At 31.3% G+C, this 17,343-nt stretch overlaps 1 protein-coding gene across 4 annotated transcripts in view; it reads right to left on the reverse strand.

Moving 5' to 3' along the window:
• Positions 1-17,343, reverse strand: part of CYRIB (CYFIP related Rac1 interactor B) — a 120,307-nt gene that overhangs the window by 43,146 nt on the left and 59,818 nt on the right. For 2 of the 4 annotated variants that reach the window (XM_044669189.1, XM_044669175.1), the window contains one exon: positions 2,285-2,367. In XM_044669189.1, coding sequence (XP_044525124.1) covers positions 2,285-2,357 — 73 coding nt within the window. In that variant the 5' untranslated portion in view covers positions 2,358-2,367. Of the gene's footprint in view, positions 1-2,284; positions 2,368-3,280; positions 3,354-12,295; positions 12,372-17,343 lie in introns of those variants that run through there. The other 2 variants (XM_044669182.1, XM_044669195.1) reach the window with 2 other exon arrangements.

Consider the following 17,343-nt stretch of genomic DNA (forward strand, 5'->3'; position numbering starts at 1 on the left):
ACAACTTTTAGGGAAAAGTTGCTTATTTTCTAAAATAAAACATATCCAGCCATTCTTTATCATTAGACAAAACATGGAAGAATTAACAAATATCCTCTTTAGACTTAAATTGAGAAGGGATAGAATGTTAAAATGAAAACAAAAGACTGCTCTCATTCTGATACAAATAGGGTGCAGGGGAAGTGCTTCTACTATAAGAATAATGACTTTCTTAAGATGAATAAGCAATCTATGAAGATGTATCCTACCAAAATGTGATTAATTGGATGTTGTTCTTATGCTAAAACAATGTAAAATATAGGTTTAAAATAAAATTGAATGCTAATACAGACCAATCTATATTTTTAAAACATTTTCCCCATTATTACTCTGCCCAGAAAATAAGTCAAATTAAACCAAAAATGTACAAATTTGGTCTTATATTCAATTATATGATATTTTCAAATTTAATGTATTTGCTTGTGGAAAATTATAGATTATTTCTTCACTGACGTTTTCGGGGAGGGACCTTTTTGGGTTGTCACTAAATCATCTACTTGAATTTTATTAAACAAATTTGGAATAACAATTTTTTTCTTTCCCAAAGGGAGGTAGGTTAAGATTAAATAAACTTCTATATTCTATATTAAATTCATTCTTCTTCACTGGGCCACAATAGCACAAAATTAGGTTTACACCAAGATCAAGTGCCAAGTCTTGAACAAGATCCTGACCATATCAAAGCCAAGATTCTGCAAATGCAAGGCATCTGAAATTAAGGAAAGGAAGAAGCCAGGAGACAGAGTAGCAGATATAAATACAAGACAAAGTTTGAAACAGACATATATGGACTAAAATACAGCTGAAATGTAAAGGCCTCATCTAAAAAAGTAATCTTTAATGTCAGCAATCTGCTCATCATTTCCTAAGCTGATGCCATTAAAATACATGCTCGACATGCACTTAAAAAACAGCAGTATTCAATTGTTGAGAAGGGTAAAGGAAGTTGACACTGATTTTCATACATTTAGGGAAAAAGATGACAAGTATTTTATTGGTACTAATATTAAAGAAAGTGCCATAAATTAGCACAAATTTCTTAAAACTATAATTGTGTTACTAATAAAACACAATAATTGGCCAACCAGATCACAAAATTAATCTTAAAAATATGGATTAGCTACAAATCATTGTGATACTCTTCACTGATCCAGGTTGACAAGAAAAAAGCAAAACATCACAAAATAACTATAAATGGTAGAACACTGTGAACTATATAGCTAGAACTAGAGAAACAAGATAAAATAACCCATTAAAAAAAGAGGCAGTTATTTCTCTGGTAGGTGGACAATTCACAAATCAGAAATGTTTTAAATTTTCGCTTCCTTTAAACAATGTCCTCAAAGGAGTTTAAACTTATACACAATTGTAGAAAATAAAATGGGGAGCCTAAAGTATCTTCACCCTTTTCTAACAATTTCTTTTAAGTTCTGCTAAAATGGCAACATCCAAACTAAAATAATTATTTAATATCATTTTTTTTAATTGGATAGGAAGAAGCTAAAGCAATAGCAATAGCCAAAGAGCAAAGCCATTCCACATGCACAGCAATCAATTACACTTACCTGCCATTCTTAGACCATATTACAATAGGTCATGCAACATAAAACAAACAGAAGGCAAATTACTTAAAGGTCTGTGAACCATTTTTTATTTTTATTTAGTATCAATTGGGGTAGAAGGTGAAGAATATATAAACTAAAATGCATTAAATTTTTTAAAACTTTACAAAGTAGGCAATTCTCTGCCAAAATTGACTAAATTAGGTTCACACTTACCTTTTAATATTATGCCCAAATTACTGAGCTCTGAATGGCCTTCGTGAACAAATTTATCAATAAGATATTAAAAGTATTGGGATAAAATAACTCAATGTTGGTTATCTTGAAATGTAGCATATTACCCCAGATATTGCTTTTCCTAATAAATCTGGAGATGCTTTTCAAGTGTCATTTCCAACAAAATTAGTTCATTTAAATGTTTGCACCGATAGAACTTGAAATAAAAGTATATCCTTCTTATTGATAACTACACTGCAATAAAGCAAAATAAATGTTTATTTCAATTTAATGAATGAAATATTATGTGTTGTTTCAAGAAGGCAACAGAAATTTTATCCAACAATTCATAGCTCAGTCATGCAAAGCAGTTATAAAGATGGCAAAGTGAAGACATTCATTTAGTGCAAGACAAACGCAGTCTACTGCAGGCAAAGAGAAATAGATATATAAAATCATCTTCTCACTTTCAAAATCAAGGAAAAAATTTGGCCCCTGCTCAAGGTCTGTGCATGTCAAAACTTTAAGAAGATTCCCCATGTTAAGGTACCTGTCAAGACAAGAATGAGAAAAGAGAATATCCCTTTATAAAAAGGTACATCTGAAATATAATAGAAAAATAGTAGAGCGGAAAGGGAAGCTCTGCAGGTATGAACTCATCCTTCAGGCTACCCACTCTGTAACTCTGTAACCAGTCAGAACAATCCTCATTCTCAAGGTATTGACTTGTAGGACCTAGAGGTAAAATGTGGTTTTCCTGTACAAAACAGCAGACTGTCACTATATTTCTTCTCAAAGTTTTTTCCTAAAAGGTTTTTTTTAAAGGCCTTATAGTGAACAATTCTTTCAGCATTCCAATAGTGCTAATGTTCTGAGCATTTGTATTCTACTATTTGATAAAAAATATTTCATGTGATTTTTTTATATTCTAGTTGAATAGACCATCTTAAAACAATTTTTTAAAATTGTTTCACAAGTTTATCTTAATTCTTCATTTTAAAATAGTTTACTATAAAATGTATTATATGCCAATATAAGCATAATAGTCTCCAAAAATTTTGGACCACATCATTATATTAGCAAGTTTTGACAGGTCATTTGATCAAACTGCCATCTAGATATGGAACAAAATTAATCACGATTTGGTTATCTAACTATAATTACCATCAAATTGCTCAGCACAGTCACTAAAAGCACACAATGAGAATTTTCATCATAAGGCTACTTGCTTCATGGACCAATGAGAGGACAGCACTGGATACAAAGACTCAAATGATTTTAGCAAATGAAAAAACCAAAAAATATATATGACAATGTTCAGCAACTACTAGAAGAAAAATCATGCAACCTCTTTTTTTCCATGTTTTACCAACAAACTGGCTTGCCTTCACTGTGGTGGTAGAAATAAACAATGTTTCACCATTACCATTATGCACCAACTGTGAAAGGCTGAAGAGACTTACTTTCAAAGTCCAAGAAAAAATGTGCTGCATTGTGGTCTATGTCCCTGGTTAGCACCTTAATGAGATTACCCATGCCAGCAAACCTAAAAATAAAAATGGCAACATCATTTAGTTCCAGTAAAAAAAAGTTTTAATCAGAGGCCTGGGATTCATCGAGGGCTGGCTTTTCCATGACTCCCAGCAGGTGCAGGTTTATGGGCTCTTGTAACTGAAAAGTTAGGAACACAGAAACATTTGACTCCTGCCCCTCCCACTTCTGCACATCTCAAAAAAGTTACATCAAATTAAAAAAATCAGCAAATAAGAAAGATTAGATTTTACATACATTTGCAATGTTATTTTTTCTTACCATCAATGTTAACTGAATTACATATTTTAGATAGAATCTCTAATAAAACATTAAAGCCAAGAATACCAAAGGGAAAAAAAATCTTTAACTTAAAATTAAAACAACAAAAATAAACTCAGAATTATTTTTACATCTGAAGTATAAAAATTGTACATTATGATTCTTTTTGGTTTTTTTTACTGAATATACTCCTACTCTCTGGCCAGCAAGGGTCTGTGAGCTCAAGTCACTAATAACTGAAAAGATTTACTTGTTAATCTAATTTTTACCAAAATTTCTTATATTGCTGTCTTTCCATTATATGTGTGTATACATATAGTATATATCTGTGTGTGTATACACACATTTTTATATACATTGAAGAAAAGTTTCATTTCAAAGAGTATATTCACAGAAAACTGCAATTCTAATATCTTACTTAAATTTCAATGACAATCTTTGAATAAATTCTCATGTGGTAAAAAAAACCTGTGGAGAATAGCAAGAAAACAAACTAAAATAGGATGTCTAATTAGCAAACTTTCTATAACAATTCACATTTAGATATCACTCTGCCCTATAATAAATGTTATACCTATTTAATCTGCTCCTTCCTGCACTCTAGTCTATATGTATCTTGTCATTTTTTTCAGCTCTTTTAAATGTAAAATTTTCAACTCTTTTAAAGCCATGGGCTGAAAAGTTCTAATAACTAGGTTTTAGGAGAAAGAGATAGGTATAACATTTATTTAACATCGATGCTTAATCAAGATGGAAATATACACTGAAATCTAGATTTTTTTAAAAAAAATCAACAAGCAAATAAACAATAAATCTTGGAATTATTTTCCTTCTTTGGAAAAAAATAATGTAGTGTCCTCAGTATATGAAGATCATAATGTCTAAATGTCACTTCATTACATAGTTTAGACATTTTGAGAATAAAGGCCAAAAAGCAATATATGAATATGGATTCATAAGTATATTACAAACATGTTTCAATTTTAAAGAGAAAATGTTACTCTTACAAATAGATATAATTTCCTTCAAAGCTTGAAATCCTATAATTTTATCCTAGTTCTAATCAATGCAAGAATTTAAAAGATTTCTAAAAGATAATTCCATGATTAACAAAAGAATATGTTATTTCTTACTATTTAAAAAAAATTAAGTTTCCAGTTACAGAGATTACTATCATTTTGGCCAACGATAATATCATTAAAAGGATACCTACACTGATGGAATTTTATTATGCTATTTATATATTCAGGTCACTTTAAATTTAGCAAAAAAAAATTATCCTTCCTTCATTATGACTAGTAAACAACCTTTACTTTTCCCCATAGTGGTAAGCATTATTTATAGAAGATAAGATTATACAGAAGTCAAGAATCACAAAATAACCCTGGAAATTTTGCCCAAATTTCCTTTGAGAAATCAGCATGCATTTTTTAAGCACTTAATAAATATAACAGGCACCGGGAATATAAGGAAGTACTCAACTTATGAAGGTGCTGTTTCAAAAGTTCAAAGTGATTTGCTTGATACTTATTATTTCTTAGATTCCCATGCCAGTCCACAAATGACTTGTTTCTTTACATAGTTGAATTAAGAATCTACCTTCTTTGCATCTTGGTGGGATGGGGTAATTAGGTTCAAAATAAAAGTCAATGATAAGAAGGAAGAGAGTTTTTATAGCCCTTTCCTACATATAAAGGTAAATTATACCACTCTTCTATCTCGAGTACCTCTCTTTCTTTCCCAGGCAGTCTGATATCCAGTGTCCTTAGCCTCCAGGCTTCCTCTCTGGTAACCCAAATAGGTCTGCAGTATCTCCCCAAGAGTATTTCATGCTCAAAATTTACCTTAGTTTCTTCTCCTCTAATTAAAACTCCCTTCCTCTCAGTATAGCAAATCTTAGACATTAAGCATTTAATTTAGCAAGCATTAAGCACTCTGATAAATGCTAGGGATTTAAAAATGAAATAAGGCACAGCTTCTACTCCTAAAGAGTTTATAACCTAATGGGAAAATGAGTAAAATATAACACAAAATACATTATAAACTCAAATGAAAGATCCAAGCAAAGTGCTATAAGAAAATTGAAGGACGAATTACTTCCTTCTTAGGGGGAAAGGAGATGTGAGAATAAGAGGAATAAGTGAAAGTTTCATCAAGGACATTTCACCTTGGGTCTTGAAAAAGATAAATCATTCCCATGGGTAGAGATGGAGTGGAGGACTGTGGAAGAAAAAGGCAAGTAAGCATAGAGGATGGTGGGAAATACAGGTACAGAAAAGAGCAAGACAAGAATAAGGGAAATAAGTCATCATAGAAGATAGACATAACATCAACAGAAGATGGAAGAAACCACACCAATGGAAGAATGACCGCTGACTGACCCTTCTTTCTATTTCTGAAAGAGGATGTGTTAAAACTCAATGAATTTTTACTTGGCAGATTATCAGGTTAACAAAATAAGCTTAAAAATTAAAAAAAAAATCTGTGGAAGTCAGGGCCCAGATTAGGGGGAGTAAAGTGTCCTTTCTTTTAAACTATTCCTTCTTTTTCCTTTATCTACTTTAGGTCCCACTTCTCTAAAAGCTCTAAGTTTTTTTTTTCAAAATGGTTTCTATGATGAAAAGATTTATGGTCTCCCTAATGAAGATACACACCGGAGGGGAAATCATTTTAATTTATGACATAAAAAAGACTGTGTAAAAAGTGAGGCTTCCTTATATATATAACAAAAGTAGTATTATAGTAGAATTAACACCAAAGGAATCAAGAGATGGAAACAGTACAGGGTAAAACAGCACTAGTAACCATTTTTTCTTAAACTTTAGGTTGAAATTTTAGTTCAGATATTTGATAGCCATCTAATCCTAAGCAAGACATAATCTCCTTAAAGCTTAGTTTCCTCATCTGTAAAATGAGAATATTAATATTTTCATTATCTATCCTTATAAGATTATTAAAAGGAAGATGCTTTGAAACCTCAGCACTAAAAGAAAATCAACTTTTAGAAACTGGCAGTCAGGTAATTTCCTATAAAATATTAAATTCTATTCTTGACAAAAAATAGAAAAAACAAGGGATAATACTATGTGAACCAAACAAAATATACAAAGAGAAAAAATCCTTTACTCATCTATGTTTTGCCATATGGTTGTCTTCAACTTAACATATTAAAAATCCAGGCAACAGCTATTTGCAAGATACTAAAGCATTATTAAGAAAAATTATTCATGTCTTCAAGGAAGTTATAACGTAGAACTTTTCATGCAAGAGTTCCCCTTTCTGCTAGAAACTAAAATAAATCACTACTCTTTACAAACAAATCACAATTCAAACTAGATAAGCATGGCATACATAAAATACCAAGCTCCAAAATTATTTTGCCATTTTTGATAGGAATAACACAACAGTCAATAAGACACTTTCCAAAATGCCTTCTGCCCCTCCTTAAACAAAGTGCTTCTTCTCAAACTCTCTTCTAATCAATTAAATCCTTTAGCTAGTTGAGTTATCATCTGACAAACCATGAGTTAGAAGGCCAAATCTCTTGCCTGTTTCTGTTCAGCTCCTATATTAGCAATGGTTTTTACATTTTTTTTAATTCAATAAACTATTTTAAAATATAAAATCCATTTTTAGCTCCTTGGGCTACAGAAAAACAAGTAGCCATTTAGTTACTTACCCCTAGTTTACAAAATCAGTTGTTATAATTAGTACATAGGCTACAATTACAAAACTACTTCCAAAGTTCTTAAGATGTTTCCAACCTTCTTTTATAGTCATTTCTAATTCTGCAGAGATTGTAGTTAATGAGAGACAGTAATTAATAATTACATTGCTTTTGGAGGACAATGATGTTAAATTCTAATTTCTTTCTCAGATGTTGAAATGTGGTCCTAAAGTGTAAATTTACTGTCAAGTGATGCTTAATAGAACCAATTTACAAGTCCCTGTATAAAAATATAAGAGCCTTTGGAAAAAGAGTATCTCAAAGATGACTCACTATAGGCCATACACTTAATGTATCTGTGATCTTCCAAGTTACTTTGAAGTCTAAACTGATCTCTCTTACCAACCTCTGGTGTTCTTCCCTAATTACCTGGTATTTAATTATCTTGCATACATTTTTATTTTTTTCCTCTTAATTATATTAACTCTGTGCATACTTATACATGTGCTTGTTGACTCCTCCCTCTAACTACATAATATATTGTAAACTATCTGAGTAAAGATTTGTTTCATTTTCTGTAACTATATATAACCAGCAGGCAGTTTTAAATGCTTGTGATTGATTTCCTCAACTGGTGCAAATCACAACTCGATGACTTCTCATACAATGCTTAACCATGTTCTCTCAAATCTGCTAAACCATCCTATGTTAAACTATTTTCAGAAGCTCTTGTTCTGAACTTTATCATGTCAATATCTACTTCTCCATAAGAGCCAAGGAAAGAAAAAAGGGAATGTGCAGATTGAGACACAAAATGAAAAGAAGAGACATAGGCCCAAGTAACCTCAAAGAGCTAAACAGAGGCCACAGAATCAGAGAGGCAATGCTAGATTACATCTGGCAGAAACCATCAAGAGATATCACCTTTGTGAAAGATAGTACTAGCAGATCTAGAACTCTTAGTTCTATTATCTGATAAAGGAATCTTACTACTATGTATTTCCTCCCTGACATACAACATTCCATCTTTTAATCTAAGGTTTTATCTGCTACCTGAAATGAATTCACTTGATCATGTGCCTTGGATCCTCTTGTCATTCTGGACTGATTAGATTTTTTTGGTGGCTAAGTGTAGCACTTGTATAATGAGCCCACAATATAGTTTTTGGTTGAAAAAAATTATTTTGAGAGACATAATGGTATTACAATGGAACAGGTAAAAAAAGGTGTGATCTAAAGTCAGAGAAAATAAGTTCAAATCTCAGCTCTGCTATTTGCTACCTGTGTGATGTTGGGCAAATCAAAACCATTCCTAAGCCTCAGTTCTTCATCTCTAAAATGAAGGAGGTTGACTGGTTGACCTCTAAGATGCCTTTGAGTTCTAAATATATAATACTATATTATCTATTCAAGTACTAAAGTTCTTTCCAGTTTTTTACTTTTTCATATTTTTTACATTTCATGGGTATAAAGTGAGGCACAATCTATTTTCTCACCCTTTCCTTCTATGTGACTAGTCTTGCCTCCCTTCTCTTTCTGATCATGTATATTCTGAATTATATATCTCTTATGTCATTTCTTACACATATGTCATCACTGTAAATAAACAGCTAACTTTGGTTCATGCCCAACTCATATTCTTGAGACTACTACATTTCAAAATTCATAATAATACAGTATCACCAGGATAAAGTTGTATCTAAAAAAATGTGCTCTTAGGCCAGGGAATAGACTGGGATCATTAAAAGTAATTTTAAAATGTGTGTACAGTTTAAGAAAAAAAGTGGTTGGAGGCCTTCATGAGCCTATTCATAAAACAATGTCAAAAAAATGTCAAAGGAGTTTCCTCCTAGAAAAGTAAAAGGGGCTAGATATGGTTAGCACCAAATAGAATCACAAAAAATTAAACTGACTACATCTTAATCAAAAGGAGATGATTAGTTAATGATGTTAGTCTTATCAAAATTAGCTATGAACATCCAGACCCTTGACTATTTAGACTGAAGGTCAAAAATCAACACCAAATTTAAAGAGTGATGGTAAGAAGACACTGTGTATTTACAATGTCAACAACTTTACATTCTGCATATAGAATTTACTCCCCAACACTCATCTACCCAGCATCCCATTTGCATGTGGACACACAGGTGTGCAGGGAGACAGAGGATATAGTTTTGTGTGTGACCCATTCCTCTCTTTCTTTCCCTTAACGCAGCTGCTGAAGCTGGCTTTCAGACAGGCAGGAGAATTTACACACATGATCTTACTTTAGTTAGAAAATTAGGCTTTGAATTTCTATTTCTTATTTTTATTTCTTCTACTTAAAAGTGATTATTAATAAACTTTATAAAATGAATACTTGGAGTTTTTGATATTAATTTAAACATTACAACACTGACATATAAGCAGCTATATTTCTTATTGCCTTTCTCAATTTCTTATTATCATAATTTGTTGTTCATAGCTTCAGGAAAAATTATCTGAAATTTCTATGTTCTACAATACTTTTTTCAGTCTTAAAAGAAAAAGTTTTTAAATGCAACAAATATTCAATGCTTTGAGAATATCCTCTAATATTAGACATTTGAAATGTTCCTTAAGAATGTACTTCCAGACTGTATTAAAAAAACTAAAAAAAGCTTTGAAAATACTTACTTTAGTAATTTTAATTTCATTATACAAATTAAGCTTTCTTTTTAGAACTTATAAACTAAACTCTTTAAGGGTTTCAACAAGTTTAATATTTTAAAAAATTTTAGTTTAATTTTATAAATGGAACACATATGAAATGATATCAGTCTCCAGATGGACTGCAAAAAAGATCAGCATGGATAGAAAAATATTATAACTACTCAAACTAAAGTAGCCAACAAAAATTTACACCAAAAATTAACAACTATAAGGAAGTCAAAGTTAACAAGACTCCAATAAAATCCAAAACAAAAAGAAAAAAATTGAAAAAGTTGTATTTTCAATATGAAAATAAAAAGATTTTAGGCATACTAGTAAAGTCAAATGATTCCTTGACTAAACAATAATACCTAAATAATATTTTTAATTTTTATATAAAGGAATAAATTCCAGATTTAAATTTAAATCGCAGAAACATAGGTGATACAGTAGATAGAGATCTAAACCTGGAGTTAAGTTTAAACCCAAACTCAGATATTTACTTACTATGTGATCCTGTGCAACTCATTTAACCTGTCTGCCCCAGTTTCCTCATAAGCAAAATAGGAGGTAATATTAGCAACTGTTTTCCAGGATTGTGGCTTAGGATCAAATATTTAAAAAGAACTATATAAATGCTGGCTATGATATTTTTATCAGATTAAAAGAAAATAGTAAAAAAAATTTTTAGATAAAAGATGATCACAGAGATACGATCATCTATGTCTAACATCATTATAAAGTTCGGAGACTCACAGATAGAGAAATTAAATTGCCTAATAAAATGGCATTTTATATATACTTCTGGAATAGCACTAACTTTTGTAGGTAGCAAAGAATATTTCACTGGGTCTGGAATCTGAAAAATCAATCCTGTCTCAGACACTTATTAGCTGTGTGTGACTTTGGGCAAATCATCTAACCTGTTTGTAACAGTTTCCTCAACTGTTAAATGAGGATAACAACAGCACCTACCTCCAAAGGATGTTATAAAGATAAAAAAAAATTAATATCTCTGAAGTGCTTAGCACAGGATCTGGCACATAATAGGCACTATAGAAAAACCAGCTATTACTAACAACATTTAAGATAAAAATAATCTCATTATAAGTCTGACTATATCAAACTAGAGCATCTTTCTCTCTCTGGTCATTAACATTAGATGTGAGCAAAATTTTTGTTTTCCTGGACCTGTAATTTCATTTGGATTTAGAAAGATGCTGGTAGGTAACCTTCTATCAACATAAAGAGCTATTTTCTCTGTAACTTGTAGTTTCAAGAGAGTTGCTTAGGGCACTAGGAGGTTAAAAGTCATTCCCAGGGTACATAAAACCAAGTAGTTGTGTCAGTGGCAGAACCTTAAACACTGCTCTGTTTGGTGTTGAGGTTGATGCAGTCCCTTTAACAAAATGTAAACAAAATAAAATATATCCAGAAAAAAAGATAAGAATTGGGTTTTATATCAAGGCTCTTTCAGCTCTAAATATTATGATTTTATATAACAAAACATTTTATACTGTCAAACACCAAGGGAAACCTTAATTCAAAAGTTCCTATAATTCCTAGAAAACCTTCTTTTGGGAATCCATTATAATTAACATGGGACCATTATATAAATGAAAAATAAGAGAACAAATGAATTTTTTTAAATCCAGGTTACTCAAAAATTATTCAACTCATGCTTGAAAAGATGTAGATATGTTTTGTGTGTATAATATAAAAACTATAAAACAATGAAATAGCATAAATTGTCTATGTTATCAATGTTTCTGAGTCATTAGCTTCATTGTACAAAGAACATTAGATCTAATGAATTTCTCCTGGTTTGCTTAACATACATTAACCTCACTTCTGGGAACTGATGTCCACAATATAAAACAAACTGCACCATCTTTATTTTGTGGCATCTAAGTGAGAACATTACCCTGTATTGATAACTCCTCCTTTACTTTATGAGTAGTCTAAAAACAGAAGACTTCTTTAAAAAAATTTATTAAAGAAAGTAAATTAAAATGTTTACATTTCAAATATAGGGCTTATATTCTTACCTATTTCTAATACTCCGTGACATTAAAATATGGCTACCTACCACTTTTACTGGTACCCTAATAACAATGTTATCATAGGACACTGTAGTAACTCCTTTGTATGCAAATCAAAAAGGGGTCACATGGACTTATCTCTTATGACTAGCTAAGTTTAAGTAGCAGAAACAATTTTCAAAAATATGAACTTTACAAGTATTATGCACCATGGTGCCAGACTATTATTATTATGATTATCCAAAATGAAGTAGCATGGATAAAATGTGAATGGAAAAGCATTTTACCTGCATATTCCAGAGTTCAATAGTCTTTGTTTCTTGATAAAATCACTAACACCTAAAAGAGAACAGGAATCTGGACTCTCAGGACTGTGTTGGATGCTGAAGTCATCAGATCTTGCAGGGGAAACAACCCCGAACTCAGGTCTTAGCAGCTAAAAGGAGGAAATTATTTTCATGTGTTTTGTATTAATATACTAAAACAAAAATTTAACAAAACTTGTATTATAGACTCAACTCAGTCCATTCAATATTTACTAAATGAGACTGAAATGAAATCTACTATTACTCAATCTATATGCTTTTATGACTTTGGCAAAGGGTTAAAATATTATTACTAACTGTAGCAAAAATGCCTTATTTTTAAGTAGAGCCCACCCTTTTGAAATTTCAAAATAACAAAAATCAATAAAGAAGGCTCTATTTTACTATACAAAGCTTTAATCTTGGGAATTTTCATCCTAGAATGTGACATAGGTCAGAAAGTCAGTTCTATTGGCCCACAGTAATGATGTAGCATACGCTATTAAGAAATGTACATACTCAGGACGTGCAATTCCTGACTAATTTTACAATAGTAACTTTATTGCTGATTGTTTGATTTCAAGAAATTCTCACTTTTCTTCCTCAAGTACCCGAGTGCACATCTCTATTTTTTAAGTAAATAAAAAGTATTTTGTATTGGTAATTTTAGACCCATTTAAAGATGAGTAGAAACAGTTTAGAGTAGTGCAAAAGCAAGACTAGCTCACAAAATCAAACTGAAAAATCAAAGTTACAATAACACTGAATGTAGAGTCTAAGCCTGGCATAAGAGAAATTCCTATCATCTGTAGAATGTAAGAGAAACAAGTAAAAAGCTAAGAAAATATGTAATCAATCAAAAGCAATCTATTAAGCACTACTTAAATGCCAGAAACTATACTAAGAGCTAGAGAAACATTAAAACAAGAATATAGGGTCCTTGCTCATGAGAAGCTTACAAGCAAGTATTGCAAAAGTACTTCCAGACATTTTTTAAAAAGTCTAATCAGCATCTCATTTTTGAACTAGATATGTTCAAATCAAAACATTTATGCATTTTCTTCTGTGACCATAATGTTTGAGTCCTATAGTATAAACATGAAAATGCAATTTTCTTTAGAGAATACACGTCATGATCTTTATGTATAATTTTAGATAGTATTTATTTCTCACACACAGAACCACAATGATGTGATAATTTGTTCATATAAAAATAAGATATAGGGAGTAAAAGTTAAGTGGAGTTGTTAATATTTTAATTCAAATATTTTCTTAAATGCTGTCAAAATAAGTTATTAAAACAAGGATTTTGCTATTACTAAATATATTTTAAAATGAGCAGAACATACCTAATAAGATGCACGTGTGTGTGTGTGTGTGTGTGTGTGTAATGTCCAATTATACACACATACATTTTTGGAGACATCTATAACTGATTGAAGAAATTCACATTTTTAAGCACCCACTATTGGGGATGTAAAGACTTTCAAAAGTAAACAATTGTTGTCCCCAAAGATCTTGCATTTTACTTATAACTTCTGAAATGAAATAACTTTATTTTAATAAATGGTTACTTATATATTTAATAATTTATATTTAATATTTATTAAAATTAATATTTAATCATTCAGGTCTCTAAATCAAATGCAAGACACTAAAAAAAAAAAAGTAAAGTGTATCAGAAAATGTTTCTTCTGGCTATTGAGATGGTTGCCCCAGTATGCTCCTAAAGGAAATTTATTCCTAGAGAAGGAAGAAGGAAGGAAAAGAAAGAAGGATAGAGGGAAGAGAAGGAACCTTTAAATATTGCTCCCTCTTAATGGAATTAAAGAACAGAAATGGAAGAACCCTTAAAAGTCAACCAACTATTCAAACCCATTCATTCCTCAAGTAGGTATCTTTTCCACAAAATCTCTAATAGGAGGTCATTTGTTCTCTGCTCAAAGGACTTCCAGAGATAAGAACTCAAGATCTCAAAAGATAGCCCAAACTGTTAAGTTTTTCCTCAAAATTACAAAGTTAATATGTTCCAGTATCTCTAACTTTCATCCATTGATCCTAATTCACCTAATCAAAATTTGAAAGCAACTCTCCTATCATCTTCTCTACTCTTCAAGTCTTTTTACTTTCTAGCTAAGTATTCAGTAAATCTTTAAACAAAAAAATTAAAAACTATTAATTAAGCCATTTAACCAGTTCCAAACACACCTAACTACACTATCATCTGACCTTTTTTTGCTCTATTTAATCAAGCTATATTTAATAAATGAATTAATGTGTCTTACTACAAAAAATATTCATTTCATATAAATATGGCTTATAATATTTCCCAGGTTTTTTTAAGAGTTCTGGGGGATAGCTTAATATAGTTTAAAAAAAAAAAAGACTAACAGAAGACTGATTCTATCTATCCCTAACAAGCTAAATGATATCAAGGAACACCACTTATTTCTGGACCTCAATTTCTCCATTTATAGAAGGAAGAGCTTAGACTAGATAGCAACAAAATTATTTGTGGAGAAAATGGAAGAGAAATTAGAGCTATGGAAGAAAGAATGCAAAGGGAATTCACAGGTAACTATAAGAGGTACAAAATCTTGCCCAAACAATAGACACTAAAAATTAATATGGTCCAAGAAGAAGCCAAAGACTACGAGATGTATTAAAATAAAACCAAAAGACTAAAAAAAGAAAATGAGAAAAGTTGTAATTATCCTAAAGCAAAAACACCTGAACTGGAAAACTTGAGTGTGAAGGGAAAAATCAAGAATCATAGGATTATCTGAATGGTATGAAAAAATGAACAAACTAACAACAACAACAACAACAAAAATGGTGAAAATATCAATTGTTGAGAAATCTTGGAAAACTGTCCATATCTATGAGAACTAGAAGGCAAAGTGGAAAAACAAAGTACCCACTAGACATCTGTTAAAATATACATAAAAAATGAAAATTCCCAAGAATATCAGTGCCAAAATTCAGAGCCTCCATTGAAGAAAAATACTGCAAGCTAGCCAGAAACAATTGAAGTTCTAAGAAGCTACAGTAAGAATTATCCACATCACTAGAAAGAAGAAGCAGCTAGGTGGAGTTTGATTTTTAATTTTGTTATGCAAGTTTTCATCTTGGCCTATGACACTCCCATACTAAGATCTGGCAGGAAGATTTACTAATAAGTTAATTTATACTGGGTGGGAAGTGAGAAAAAGGGTTAGAGAAAATCTTTTCCTCTCCAAGACATGTATAATAGATATAAGATAATAAGAGAAAGAAGACTCGATATATACATGGGCAAGTAATTTATGCTCTCTTGCCCCATGCAATTCTAAAATTATAAATTACAAAGTATTACCAATCTGCATCAGTGAATGGCGCTTTAATACAAGAAATAGCCTATGTACTTATAAGCAAGATTTACTTAAAAGTCCATGACAAAAATGACCGATCCAAAAAACTGTATTTTTAGATTTTAGATTTGCTTATTTAATATCGTAATAATTTAATTCATAACCAACAATAATTTAATAAAAGAAATAAATACATATTTATAGATGCAGATTAAAATTAACTTGATACATCCAAGTACTTTCAGGAAACCTAAGTATTAATAGCATCTCCTTTGACACAACTACTCTCAAAGATCCTAAGGCAAAGCCAAGAGGCTGAGTATTCTAATCATCTGCTATCTATTACTATGCTACACTTTAGCCCCAACATTTATTCTTTCACCCTTAACCTCTTCAACCCTGTAGCTACTGTGTCCCACTCCAATTCTATCCATTCTTGCAACTGTGTCCTCTATACTTTCCATTTCATAATGAACATAGTTCTCTTTGCTCTGTATCTCTTCCTTTCAAATTACTTCCATCTAATTGTTGTATTCAAGAAAGTTAGCTTGCCCAAGATGAAATTGCATCCATAACCATCTTATCCAAAACAACAGACATTTGAAATTACATGCCACAAAGAAAGCACAAACTCATCAAGTATAAGACTGACTTTTTATTATCTTTCATCAACCTCCCCAATTTACTTCCCACTACAAACTTTCAAATAAAGATTTAAAATAAGTAATATGTTTCTCTAACACATGATGATTATTTTATTGGGAAAGAGAAATAGAAGAGGTCATGGTTTTGAAATTACAATTAAAAATGAAGGGCATCTTTTAGTGCCAGGTTTGCTAGGAAAACTAAAAGCAGCTTGGTAGAAATTGGATTTAGCTCATTATCTCACAGCATTTACCACAATGTTTCAAATGGGGAGAAAGGAGAGAATTTTCACAAATATGGATTGGGAGGTGCTAAATGAATTGAGGTAATACACATTTTGATTACATAACACTGAGAATTTCTGGGGGGAAAATCAAGGCAATTAGAAGGGAAATCAGCTGGTGGGAAAAAAACCCAGTAAATTTCTCTGATAAAAATCTGATATCCAAGATACAGAGGAATTGATAAAAAAAAATATCAGAATAATAGTTGTTCACTAATAGATAAATGATAAAAGGTTACAAAAAAAAATTCCAAGTTGCTAAGCAAAATGCAAATTAAAATTCTAGGGTTCTACCTCTTATCTGTTGGGTTGGCAAGTATAACAAAAATGGCAACTGTTGAAAGACTATAGGAAGACAACGGATTGTAGAACCACTCTAGAAAACAATTTAGAACCATTCCCCAAAAAGCAAGTAAAGTATACATAACATTTGATTCAGAAATATCATTGTTAGTCATATATCCCAAAGAGGTCAAAGATGGTAGGAAAGAATCCAAATATATAAAATATTTATAGCAGCATTTTTGTTGTAGCAAAGAATTAAAAATAAAGTGGCTATGGGGGCAGCTGGGTAGCTCAGTGGATTGAGAGTCAGGCCTAGAGACAGGAGGTCCTAGGTTCAAACCTGGCCTCAGCCACTTCCCAGCTGTGTGACCCTGGGCAAGTCACTTGACCTCCATTGCCCACCCTTACCAATCTTCCACCTATGAGACAATATACCAAAGTACAAGGGTTTAAAAAAAAAATGTAAA

This window comes from Gracilinanus agilis, chromosome 1 (genome assembly GCF_016433145.1).
Source record: "Gracilinanus agilis isolate LMUSP501 chromosome 1, AgileGrace, whole genome shotgun sequence".
NCBI classification, from domain to species: Eukaryota; Metazoa; Chordata; class Mammalia; order Didelphimorphia; family Didelphidae; genus Gracilinanus; species Gracilinanus agilis.